At 34.1% G+C, this 13062-nt stretch overlaps 1 protein-coding gene across 1 annotated transcript; it reads left to right on the top strand.

The window, feature by feature from the left end:
• The first annotated feature begins 7057 nt into the window (after positions 1 to 7057).
• On the top strand, positions 7058 to 7947 carry LOC133321155 (uncharacterized protein CG5902). The gene is made up of 3 exons (XM_061530247.1): positions 7058 to 7287; positions 7366 to 7682; positions 7741 to 7947. Exons 1-3 carry the CDS (start codon positions 7058 to 7060, stop codon positions 7923 to 7925), a joined length of 732 nt encoding a protein of 243 aa, XP_061386231.1. The 3' UTR covers positions 7926 to 7947.
• Positions 7948 to 13062: the final 5115 nt, after the last annotated feature.

Raw genomic sequence — 13062 nt, 5'->3', positions numbered from 1 at the left:
TTCCATTTTTCTCTCGGATCTAAGAAATCAACAGCAAAGCTCATTTAAAGTGTTAATCAAAAACTAAAGCAAAAAGCGACTATTGTGATTGAATTCCCGTCAAGCTTGACAACATTTTTGTTTACGTTTTCGCAAGATCTATTAATAAGGTCACCCAAGTAGCAATGGAAATCGGAAAACAGATGTTTTTTCTCAAGTACATGGCCTATAAATAAGGTCACCCAAGGAGACCAGCTGATAATCGATACCTCTCAAGTTTGCTGCCAAAATGTATTATTGTGAATTGGCTTACATTATGAAAACGTAAACAAAGTCGAAATTTTTGACATTAGACTTGAGAAAAAACAGCTATTTTCCGATTTCGATTGCTACCTGGGTGACCTTATTTATCAATTCTGGTCCTGATTGAGATTAGGCGAGTTTAAACGGCATTTACGGTTAACGTACTTTATGAGGATTTATTTGACAATTAGGCAATGGAATTGGCAATTGAAAGCCACTGGGTTGTCCTTGCTCATCCCTATTTGTTAGTGTTACAATGTAGGGAGGGATACAACTTGACAAACTGACGCTGGTACAAATCATGCGACTAAGATTAATTTATGTGAACCTTGTGATTGTATTTCTGGTAATAAGTACACATATCTTTAGATCCTTCTTTTGTTGCCCGGGATGTTTACAGCGCTATGTTGATTTTTTTATTATTTTTGTTGAATGAAGCTTAATCAAAAACTAAACGTTAACAAACAATTTTTTTGTATTGCTTACATTCATGGTTGCATTTATTTGACAGACTCAGGTACAAAAACGCACTGTTGTATTAGAATTTTTGAAATGAGACTACCTTTATTATTTTGCCATAATAAAGGTAGTCTCATTTTTCAAGGGCCATGAATATTTTTCAAGGGCCAACTGAGGCGTGGATTTATTAAAGAATATTTTTTCAAGGGCCAACTGAGGCGTGGATTTATTAAAGAATATTTTTCAAGGGCCAACTGAGGCGTGGATTTATTAAAGAATATTTTTCAAGGGCCAACTGAGGCGTGGATTTATTAAAGAATATTTTTCAAGGGCCAACTGAGGCGTGGATTTATTAAAGAATATTTTTCAAGGGCCAACTGAGGCGTGGATTTATTAAAGAATATTTTTCAAGGGCCAACTGAGGCGTGGATTTATTAAAGAATATTTTTCAACTGAGGCGTGGATTTATTAAAGAATATTTTTCAAGGGCCAACTGAGGCGTGGATTTATTAAAGAATATTTTTCAAGGGCCAACTGAGGCGTGGATTTATTAAAGAATATTTTTCAAGGGCCAACTGAGGCGTGGATTTATTAAAGAATATTTTTCAAGGGCCAACTGAGGCGTGGATTTATTAAAGAATATTTTTCAAGGGCCAACTGAGGCGTGGATTTATTAAAGAATATTTTTCAAGGGCCAACTGAGGCGTGGATTTATTAAAGAATATTTTTCAAGGGCCAACTGAGGCGTGGATTTATTAAAGAATATTTTTCAAGGGCCAACTGAGGCGTGGATTTATTAAAGAATATTTTTCAAGGGCCAACTGAGGCGTGGATTTATTAAAGAATATTTTTCAAGGGCCAACTGAGGCGTGGATTTATTAAAGAATATTTTTCAAGGGCCAACTGAGGCGTGGATTTATTAAAGAATATTTTTCAAGGGCCAACTGAGGCGTGGATTTATTAAAGAATATTTTTCAAGGGCCAACTGAGGCGTGGAAGAATATTTTTCAAGGGCCAACTGAGGCGTGGATTTATTAAAGAATATTTTTCAAGGGCCAACTTTTTATTAAAGAATATTTTTCAAGGGCCAACTGAGGCGTGGATTTATTAAAGAATATTTTTCAAGGGCCAACTGAGGCGTGGATTTATTAAAGAATATTTTTCAAGGGCCAACTGAGGCATTTATTAAAGAATATTTTTCAAGCACTGAGGCGTGGATTTATTAAAGAATATTTTTCAAGGGCCAACTGAGGCGTGGATTTATTAAAGAATATTTTTCAAGGGCCAACTGAGGCGTGGATTTATTAAAGAATATTTTTCAAGGGCCAACTGAGGCGTGGATTTATTATATTAAAGAATATTTTTCAAGGGCCAACTGAGGCGTGGATTTATTAAAGAATATTTTTCAAGGGCCAACTGAGGCGTGGATTTATTAAAGAATATTTTTCAAGATGTGAAGAAGACAATGCAGCGGAACACAGCTATAGTGAAATAGTGAAGAGGAACAAGACAGAAGGAATATCAAATATCATGATGCAATAATAAGGTGATGTATGCAAACAAAAACATTTATTTTTAAGCACACGTCCCTTTCCACCCATTGGTTAATTGCATGGCACAATTATATTTTGAAAAATCACTCAACAGGAAAATTGGAAATGCATACAATTCGAAATTGTTCTTTATTAAATGTCCTCCCGTATTCAATTTACTCAATCTGCCTGCTGGGAAAGTTTGAGAAAGCGAAAGATACGCTTGGAATGTGCAATTTTTAGAAAATAAACCAAGTATTTATAAAAAAAATTCGAAAGTCGATCTTGAAAAGTCGACTTTGCAATTTCTTCAAAGATCAAAATTCGACTTGGACTTTCTCATGGCCTATAAATAAGGTCACCAAGGGAGACCAGCTGATTATCGATACCTCTCAAGTTTGCTGTCAAAATGCATTATTGTGAATTGACTTCCATTATGAAAATGTAAACAAAGTCAAAATTTTTGACATTGGACTTGAGAAAAAACAGCTGTTTTCCGATTTCGATTGCTATCTTGGTGACCTTATTAATAGATCTTGGACTTTCTGACTCATGGCCTATAAATAAGGTCACCAAGATAGCAATCGAAATCGGAAAACAGCTGTTTTTTCTCAAGTCTAATGTCAAAAATTTCGACTTTGTTTACGTTTTCATAATTGACGTAAATTCACAATAATGCATTTTGGCTTACATTATGAAAACGTAAACAAAGTCGAAATTTTTGACATTAGACTTGAGAAAAAACAGCTATTTTCCGATTTCGATTGCTACCTGGGTGACCTTATTTATCAATTTTGGTCCTGATTGATATTAGGCGAGTTTAAACGGCATTTACGGTTAACGTACTTTATGAGGATTTATTTGACAATTAGGCAATGGAATTGGCAATTGAAAGCCACTGGGTTGTCCTTGCTCATCCCTATTTGTTAGTGTTACAATGTAGGGAGGGATACAACTTGACAAACTGACGCTGGTACAGATCATGCGACTAAGATTAATTTATGTGAACCTTGTGATTGTATTTCTGGTTATAAGTACACATATCTTTAGATCCTTCTTTTGTTGCCCGGGATGTTTACAGCGCTATGTTGATTTTTTTTTATTATTTTTGTTGAATGAAGCTTAATCAAAAACTAAACGTCAACAAACAATTTTTTTGTATTGCTTACATTTATGGTTGCATTTATTTGACTGACTCAGGTACAAAAACGCACTGTTGTATTAGAATTTTTGAAATGAGACTACCTTTATTATTTTGCCATGAGTACAGAAGCTTAATCAAAAACTAAACTGTAACAAACAATGTTTTTGTATTGCTTACATTCATGGTTACATTTATTTGACAGACTCAGGTACAAAAATGCACAGTTGTATTAGAATTTTTGAAATGAGACTACCTTTATTATTTTGCCATGAGTACAGTAAAGCAAGATGTGAAGAAGACAATGCTGCGGAACACAGCTATAGTGAAATAGTGAAGAGGAACAAGACAGAAGGAATATCAAATATCATGATGCAATAATAAAGTGATGTATGCAAACAAAAACATTTATTTTTAAGCACACGTCCCTTTCCACCCATTGGTTAATTGCATGGCACAATTATATTTTGAAAAATCACTCAACAGGAAAATTGGAAATGCATACAATTCGAAATTATTCTTTATTAAATGTCCTCCCGTATTCAATTTACTCAATCTGCCTGCTGGGAAAGTTTTAGAAAGCGAAAGATACGCTTGGAATGTGCAATTTTTAGAAAATAAACCAGGTATTTATAAAAAAATTCGAAAGTCGATCTTGAAAAGTCGACTTTGCAATTTCTTCAAAGATCAAAATTCGACTTGGACTTTCTCATGGCCTATAAATAAGGTCACCAAGGGAGACCAGCTGATTATCGATACCTCTCAAGTTTGCTGTCAAAATGCATTATTGTGAATTGACTTCCATTATGAAAATGTAAACAAAGTCAAAATTTTTGACATTGGACTTGAGAAAAAACAGCTGTTTTCCGATTTCGATTGCTATCTTGGTGACCTTATTAATAGATCTTGGACTTTCTGACTCATGGCCTATAAATAAGGTCACCAAGATAGCAATCGAAATCGGAAAACAGCTGTTTTTTCTCAAGTCTAATGTCAAAAATTTCGACTTTGTTTACGTTTTCATAATTGACGTCAATTCACAATAATGCATTTTGACAGCAAACTTGAGAGGTATCGATAATCAGCTGGTCTCCCTTGGTGACCTTATTTATAGGTCATGTTCTGACTTTTCCATGGCCTATAAATAAGGTCACCAAGGGAGACCATCTGATTATCGATACCTCTCATGTTTGCTGTCAAAATACATTATTGTGAATTGACTTCCATTACGAAAACGTAAACAAAGTCGAAATTTTTGACATTAGACTTGAGAAAAAACATCTGTTTTCCGATTTCGATTGCTATCTTGGTGACCTTATTAATAGATCTTGGTTCTGACTTTTCAATACAAAAAATCGATTAGTCGAAAGTCGATTTACTTATCCCTAGGCTCTGCATTATAAAAAAATAAAATTATCATAGGTGTTAGTTTCATTAACAAAGGAAAAATAGCAGGATTCGATCTTCCTATTTCCCGCAGTGTAAATTCAATATCAAATATCATTTGCTGTGGGAAATTGAAAGGTATGAGCTGATCCGTTTTTCCCTGCGAGGATGGTGCCAACTTTTTTAAAAGTTACAAGTGTTGAAGTTAAACAAAGAAGAAATTTGGGGGGACCAAGTGTCTGACCAATATATTTAGTTTGAGCCTGGAAAAAGGTAAAAGGAAACAACAAATTTGAATGAAGGTAAATCGTGCAACTATATAATAAGTTATTAATTTTCGTTAGGTTTATTTTTGCTTCCTTCAACATAAATTTGGAAATTGTTTGCATGGGGTTTGACTGACATTTTTATTTTTTTCACGACAGAGTCAGGGTTACCATCTTACCATTAGTAGTGAATAGCCAGGGATTAATATGTATAGTATAATAAGACCTTTCTGACCTTGTTATGCCATGTTCTGACGGGCATTCGAACAACGTAGTTCGCTCTCAGAATTACGTACATGAATTAACCCGTTCATACAACACTATTCCTAATTCATGTCATCAGAGTTTTTTATTTCAAACTTTTTGTTTCTTGTTTTACGCCAAAATTCTAACATATTTACATGAATCACATATGGATCTAAATAGAAAAATTAATTCTCTTTCTCCTGACTATAGTATGAACCCATATCTATTTACTTTTAATTCATGTTTTCCATTTTTTCTGAAAATATTGTTGTTTTCATACATTTTTATATTTTTTAAATTCAAATGTCACATATAAAAATTTTGAGAATTTTTTGTTTGAGTGTCCCCAAATTTGTTTCTTGTTTTGTACGCTAATTAGAACCATGGGGAAAGAAATTCACATTGCATTATGTAGATAACAAAATTTACATCCTGCTGCATATATAAAAACTAGACAATTTTTTACTTTTCATTCATCATTTTCAATATTACTAAAAAAGTTTGAAAATTTTATAAATATTTTCAAGCTGTCAAAATTAATTTATTTTCGATAAATGCTCTCAGTTGTTAGGGATGGGACAAATTTCTTGGTGATTCAGAGAGTGATTCGAATTGAACAACGTACAAAAGTTGGTGTTCGCTCAGACAATTTTGTATGGGGAACTAAGTAATTACTTCATAATTAAGGGTCGAACAACGAATGAGAGAGCGAACAACGCTCGTCTGTACATGGCATTATCCCGATACGTGAATTTTCACTCTTTGGATCTTTCGGAACAAACAGAGGTTCCATCTACAATAAATGTAAAATACATATATAAATGTGCATGATCGTTGTTCTGAACATTTTTCGTCCATGACGTGATAGAAGAAATCCCGTACCAGAAAAATAAGGTAACCAAGAACTGTAGCATACAGCATTGATGCCACAACTTCCATTCAAATAATCGTGATGACTTTTATGTCCACACGAAAAAAAAAAAACATTAGATCAAAATTACATTTGGAAACATTTTCAATTAGATCTATAGTTTATACCGGAACAGGTCTAATTTAGGGCCCCCTCTCGAATCGTTTTGAAATTTTTACAACATGCAGTCCTTAGGGCCTGCTTACAATAGTATAGTAGGGACGCTTGTACTTTCTCATGATTTTTAAAATTTACAATGTTTGTATCAATTTAAAGCGCTTGAAGCCCTGATTACAAAAATATAATATATTCTTATCTAATAAGTCCATACGTTCTGAGATATGGGAAAAACAATATGGGTGTTTGTGGGTAGACTGTATGTGGGTATATAAGGCTTTCTCCTATAGACAGATGGTAACTACGGCTACGAAACCGAATCTCCTTTTAATTAGAATAGGGGCCCTAAACTAGACTTAAGCCTTTTTACCAAACTAGACTAAGTCATAAAAATTACAGTTTAATGGAAAATTATAGTCGCTGAAAATAGAACAATAGCTGAATTTCGAAAATTATTAACATCTACAATATTGACCGCTACACACGAATGGTATCGTGGATCACTATTAATATTATGTATTTATTTTGTTTCATTGCAGTTACGCCTGTTGTCTACACTGCCATACAGTTATAGTTAGAATACGTTAACATAAAACGTAGCAAAATCCATTAATATAGTGTTTTCGCATTGATTTACAATTACCAGAAAATCGTGGAGGTTTAGCGATATCTGCTGAAAATGTCAAATAATCACTACCATAGCCATAATTCATATAATATGGGCGGGTCCGGGAGCGGTTCCAATCAACATTATTCCAATGGCGACACCAAACACGAGTTCAATAATCAACATAGCCAAGGAATTGTCCGGTTGACAAATGGTTATAATTTGAAACCTCTAGCGAATGTGGCTGTACCCGATATGTGCTTATTTTGCTTCCAAGTACTGGATTGTGAATTAAATAACCTTGAGGGACCAGGCACACCTCCATTTACTAACGACGCTTAGTAAGTATATAAACCGAATTTGTCGTGCAATAAACTTTTCCGATTTATATTCGAACTGATGTATTTAATAATATTTAGTCCTCTCTTTGTAACCTGGAAGACGGGTCGCGACAAGCGACTACGTGGTTGTATAGGAACATTTAGCGCAATGCATCTTCACTCAGGATTGCGTGAATATGCCTTGACCAGCGCATTAAAAGATTCAAGGTTTGCTCCGATCTCACGGGAAGAACTACCTAAACTGACAGTTTCCGTATCAATTTTGCAAAATTTCGAAGAAGCAAATGGCCATTTAGATTGGTCATTGGGTGTTCATGGTATACGCATAGAGTTTGTTAACGAACGTGGGTGCAAACGAACCGCTACATACCTGCCTCAAGTAGCAACTGAACAAGGTAAATGACGTAGACATATATAAAACCTATTTTTTAATATTATATTACTTATTTGTAGGCTGGGATCAAATACAAACTATAGATTCCCTCCTTAGAAAAGGGGGATACCGGGCTGCGATTACACCAGAAACGCGTAAATCAATTAAGTTAACCCGTTACCGCTCTCAGGAAATACAAATGAATTATAAGGAATATCGTGAAGTTATAGAACGTCGGGGACAATACTGTAAAGTGCAATGCTAACACCAACCGAAATATCATTGGAGTAAATCGACGAAAATAGGTCGTATAAATTTGATTTAATTTGAACATAAATTCTCTTGCCGAAAAGGCGTAGAATTATTATAATAGTATATAAATATAAGATACCACATTTATTAATAATTGAGCTCTTAACTTCTCTTTAAATAGCAAAACAAAATATACGATAAACAGACGAAAAGAATTATGCCAATATTTGAACATTAAGTGGAATACTTTTCGTCAATGGATGTGTTTCATTTCGTATAGCGAGTAATTGTTTTCTGGATTTCATCATTTATGCGGATATAAATTGTTGTCCCTAAATTAAACAAATAATTTAATAAAAATTCATTGAATAATACTACTTTGGATTTTGGTTTAAAAAGGTAATAGTGTCGAAATTAAATAAAAACACATTTTATTAACTGCTACGTAAACTTCTTTGTATTGATTTTGAAGAGTTGAAAAAAATTTAGATACTTTTACTAGTTTTCCTTTCATTCCTGAACGTTTTGTGCAATTTAGTACACTCAAAGATCGCCACAAGCACATATCACCACTTCGTCGAAAGTGGCTCTGTGAAACAGGAAAAGGCTGGATGATGTAACTGTCCCCTAACGGTCATTACGTTTTGGAACAAAAGCGGAGTTCTATTTGAAATTATCTCGATTTAAGACGCGTTTAGAATATCGCTGGCTTAACATTCTATTTTCCTGCTGTTAATTCCCATCATGAGTTTTTACTTACCATGAGTACTAGTACTTATGTGATATATCGAGATTATAATACAATTAATCTTAACTCCCTAATCTGTGATACCGGGTGATAAAAATATGGCGCGGCTGTTTATCTGTTCAACGAAATTAAATTTGTAAATAGTAGTAGGAATACTCAAATACTCCTTCAACGTTTCACGCATATTGTATTAGAGCGATCGTTTGCAGTTCGTGTAGCGAGATTATGGAACATGTTACCTAGTTATCTAAACGACTTTTCCATTCATCTACATACTTTTAATTGTAATCTTCTAAACTATCTAAATCAATCTCTATAAATATTTTCCATTTTTTCGTTTGTTTATTAGTTTTTTTTTTTTTAATTTTAAACAAGTAAAAAAGTATCAGTCGGTGCTGCCGACAGATTTATACTCTCACCCTATGGTTTGCGGAGGCGACCTTCGGAGTTATACACAGGTTTTATTATTCGTTTTATATAAGTTATAGGTTAAACTAAAGGTGTTTAGGATTTAATGCTGATAAAATATATAAAATGGACCCTTTTTGGTAGGAGGTACCAGAAGAGAGGGCAGACGTTCAGGCTTGATCTAGGCTTGGTAAAAATAATAGGTTGTGCAAAACTTGGTTCAAATCGGGCATTCCATTGGCCTAATATTGGATTTATAAATATTAAATATGTGGATCATTTGTGTGGTAGGTGCCAGAAGGAGTGGATCAATGAGTCCCATTTTCCTACTTGATCTAGGCTTGGTTAAGATAAGAGGTTGTACAAAGTTTGATTCAAATCGGACATTCCATTAGCTTGCTATTAAATTTATAAATGTTGAAAATTTCGACCCTCTGTGGGGGAGGTACCAGAAGGAGTGGATCAATGGGTCCCATATTCCTACCTGATCTAGGCTTGGTAAAAATAATAGGTTACACAAAGTTTCGTTAACATCGGATAGTCCGTTTGCTAGTTATTATAAAATTAATTTTTAGAACAATTTTCACAATTTTGTGGGGGAAATGCCAGAAGAAGTAGACCGATATTTCCCATCCTAAACTGAGTTTGGAAGAAATATTAAGATGTGCAAAGTTTGGATGAAATCGATTATTCCTTTCGAGAGTTATCGTGCGCACCAGCCAGACATTTTGTAGTAGAAGTTTTATTATGAATGAAAAACTTGAGTATGTACAACATGAATTGTAATATAATAGTAAATCAAAGACTACTATACATAGAACAAAAAACTTGGTTATATAAAGTAGTATAACATTTCTTAACATTCAACATCAACACTTTCCCTTGTTAAGAGATGTTAGACTGTTTATTGTAATCCAATATGATCGCAAAGAAGTTTAAGTCTTGTGGGTTGCAAAGGTTTTGTCATCAAATCAGCTAATTGATCTTGAGTAGGTATTTGTATTACTTGAAGCTCATTATCAGAAACTTTTTCTCTAATAAAGAAATGGTTATTGTTGATATGCTTTGTACGTTTGTGATATTCAGGATTTTGTGCCATACGTACTGCAGCATAATTATCAACATATAACAATAGAGTGGAATTTAATTCTATCAATTCAGAATATAAAAGTTTTAGCCAAATTACTTCTTTTGTTGCTTCAGAAGCAACAATTTCTGCTTCTGTTGTAGATGTTGCTACCATAGCTTGGGGGCTACTCTGTATTGCGATGCGTGAGAAAAATTGTAACGCATCGCGTAATTGGTACTCTCTAATTCGTTTTCGTATCTCCTTTCGCATCTACTTTACGCAAATGTAGCATCACCGCACTCTGTAATACGAAAACGCATGTCAAACTCGTTCGTTAAGCGCAAATATCTTGCGTTAACAAAATAGCAAACGCAAAGGAAGCGAAACATATAAGTAAGCTCCATTAAAGGTTTTATTTATATATAAATTGTAAATTATTTTAAGTAAAAGGCAAAAAAGTCACAGTTACACAGTGATTTGGCAAAGGGACAGTTGCAGAGTTCAAATGCGAAACAACGCGCCAACAATTTGTGGACAAAACTGTCTGATGACCTCAATTCAAATTGACCTCTTGTAAAAGATGTCGGTGGTTGGAAAAAGTAATATATTTGGTCTGTTCCCGTACTGCAAGAATCTACTACTTTTAACTACGATAACGAATTTTCCTTTATGATATCGAAGAAAATAGTAAAATCGAGTAGATTCTTGCAGTACGGGAACAGACCAATTATTTTTTTATATAAAATGTGAAACTATGTGTGCATATTTATAGGTTGGTGTTGATAACCACATTGTCCAAGCAATTTCAAAGCAGCGGCCTCTTTTATTGGAGTTGGAATTGTTGTGGATCTATTTGAAACGACGAGCGTTTAAAAAATACAAAACGAATCTTTATTGAGACATTTTATATAAATCTATAAAAATTAAATATTTGAAAACATTTGTCACATAATTCGTACTTATATTTTCATACCCGTGGTCACTTAGGGAGAGTATATTTGATAGATCTCATAAAATTCTTTTTTTAATTCGTTCATCATTTTTGTTTAAAAAAACACTCGTACCCCACAAAAATATGTTTTCATTTACAATTTTTTGACGTTTCCTTTTGTCATTCTTCGTTATTGTTTACTTTGTGGCGACAGTGTTGCCCTATTTTCAATTTAGTTTGCGAATGCGTTTGCGTGAACGTTGCAGAGTACCAAATTGTACTCTTAACGCATTTAGCTTTCGCAACGCAATACAGAGTAACCCCCCTTGTCTCTGGCATAGCCATGATACAACCCCTCCTGCAAATTTTACAACAACACCAGATGTAGATCTTCCGGTTTTCAAACATCCTCCAAAATCTGCATCACTGTAGCATTCTAGCTCTTGAGCATGTTCGTTGTTGTAAAATATTCCATAATTAATTGTTCCAGATATGTAACGAAAAACTCTTTTAACACGGGTAATATTTTCGTTGGATGGATTTTCTAATGTTCTTGAAAGGAATCCAATGCTATAAGCTAAGTCAGGCCTTGTTCCCAGCATAAGATACATAATGCCTCCTACGGCTTGTCTGTATGGAAATTGAGAACACTCCACATTGTCTTTCCCCGATTCGAAATTGTTTCCTTTCAGCATAGGCGATGAAATTGGCCTGCAATCAGTAAACCTAAATCTTTCCAGAATTCTTTTTGCGTATGCTTCCTGACTGATTGATATCCCACTTTCATTTGTCTTTATTTCCAGGTCCAAAAAATAACTTGCATCTTTTGTGGTTAATTTGAATTCTCTTCTCAACTCTTCCAAAAATGTTTCCAGCTCGTCGGGGTCTGTGGCAGCTACTAGACCATCATCTACATAAAGAGCTAGTATTAATTTCTTCCCTTCTTGATTTCGTATGTATATACAGGGATCGGCGTCAATAGTTTCTTCAAGGTGGCCATAAAGAAAAGCAGTGGATACATCAAATTGAGATAGATGGATCTTTTCACTTGCAGCTATACTTATTATAGCTTGTATCGCTGCCAACCTTGCAACTGGACTGAAGGTTTCATTGTAGTATACACCTTTACATTGTTTGTATCCTTTTATGACTAATCTTGCTTTGTATTTGTCTGTACTTCCATCAGGGTTAGTTTTTATCTTATAAACCCACTTTGATGGGAGTACCTTATTTCCTTTGGGAAGTTGAATCAAATCCCACCTGTTGTTTTCTCTGAGAGAATTCATTTCTGAGTTCATTGCCTTTATCCAATGATATTTTTCTGTACTTTTGATAGCATCAATAAAACTGGTAGGTGTTTGAACTTGACACATAAAATCTTGAGCAGCCATAACATAGTCATCATACTTCGAGTTATGTAGCGTTGATCGATCTCTTAAACGATTTCTAATTGTATTTTCTACCGTATCAAATCCATGGAAATCGCTCTCACTGGATACATTTTCTTCCGAACATTCTTCAAATATCTCATCTTCCCAATCTGAATCACAACGAATGTCTTCAACATGTCTTGGTGTACTTAGCTGAATATGATCTTCTTCTAACACTTCTTCTTTAGATCTTTCATATAATTTAAATGACAATTTTATTTCTTCAACTTTTTTATTGAAGACTCTTCATTCATCTCTTGCTTTTGATCATCACATTTTAAAATTTGTTTATTAAATGTCACATCTCTTGACAAAATTACACTGTGATTTTCTTTGATATAAATTCTGTAACGCTCTTCAGTATCATATCCAATTAAATATCCCTTAATTGCCTTTGAATCCATCTTTTTCCTCTTCTGACTTGGAATATGGACATAGCATTCACTTCCAACTATTCTCAAATGAGTTGTTGGCGTGAAACCGAGATGCAGTGAAACTCCAAAAAATAAAGAAAAGAAAAACGATAGAATGTTTTAGTAAATATTTTCAATCTTTATTGTAAAG

Source organism: Musca vetustissima, unplaced genomic scaffold, assembly GCF_032173495.1.
Source record: "Musca vetustissima isolate MV318-11 ecotype Yass unplaced genomic scaffold, APGP_CSIRO_Mvet_v1 utg19679, whole genome shotgun sequence".
Lineage (NCBI taxonomy): Eukaryota > Metazoa > Arthropoda > Insecta > Diptera > Muscidae > Musca > Musca vetustissima.
Note: the sequence above shows the minus strand (reverse complement) of the source record. Positions and strands in the feature narration are given on the sequence as shown.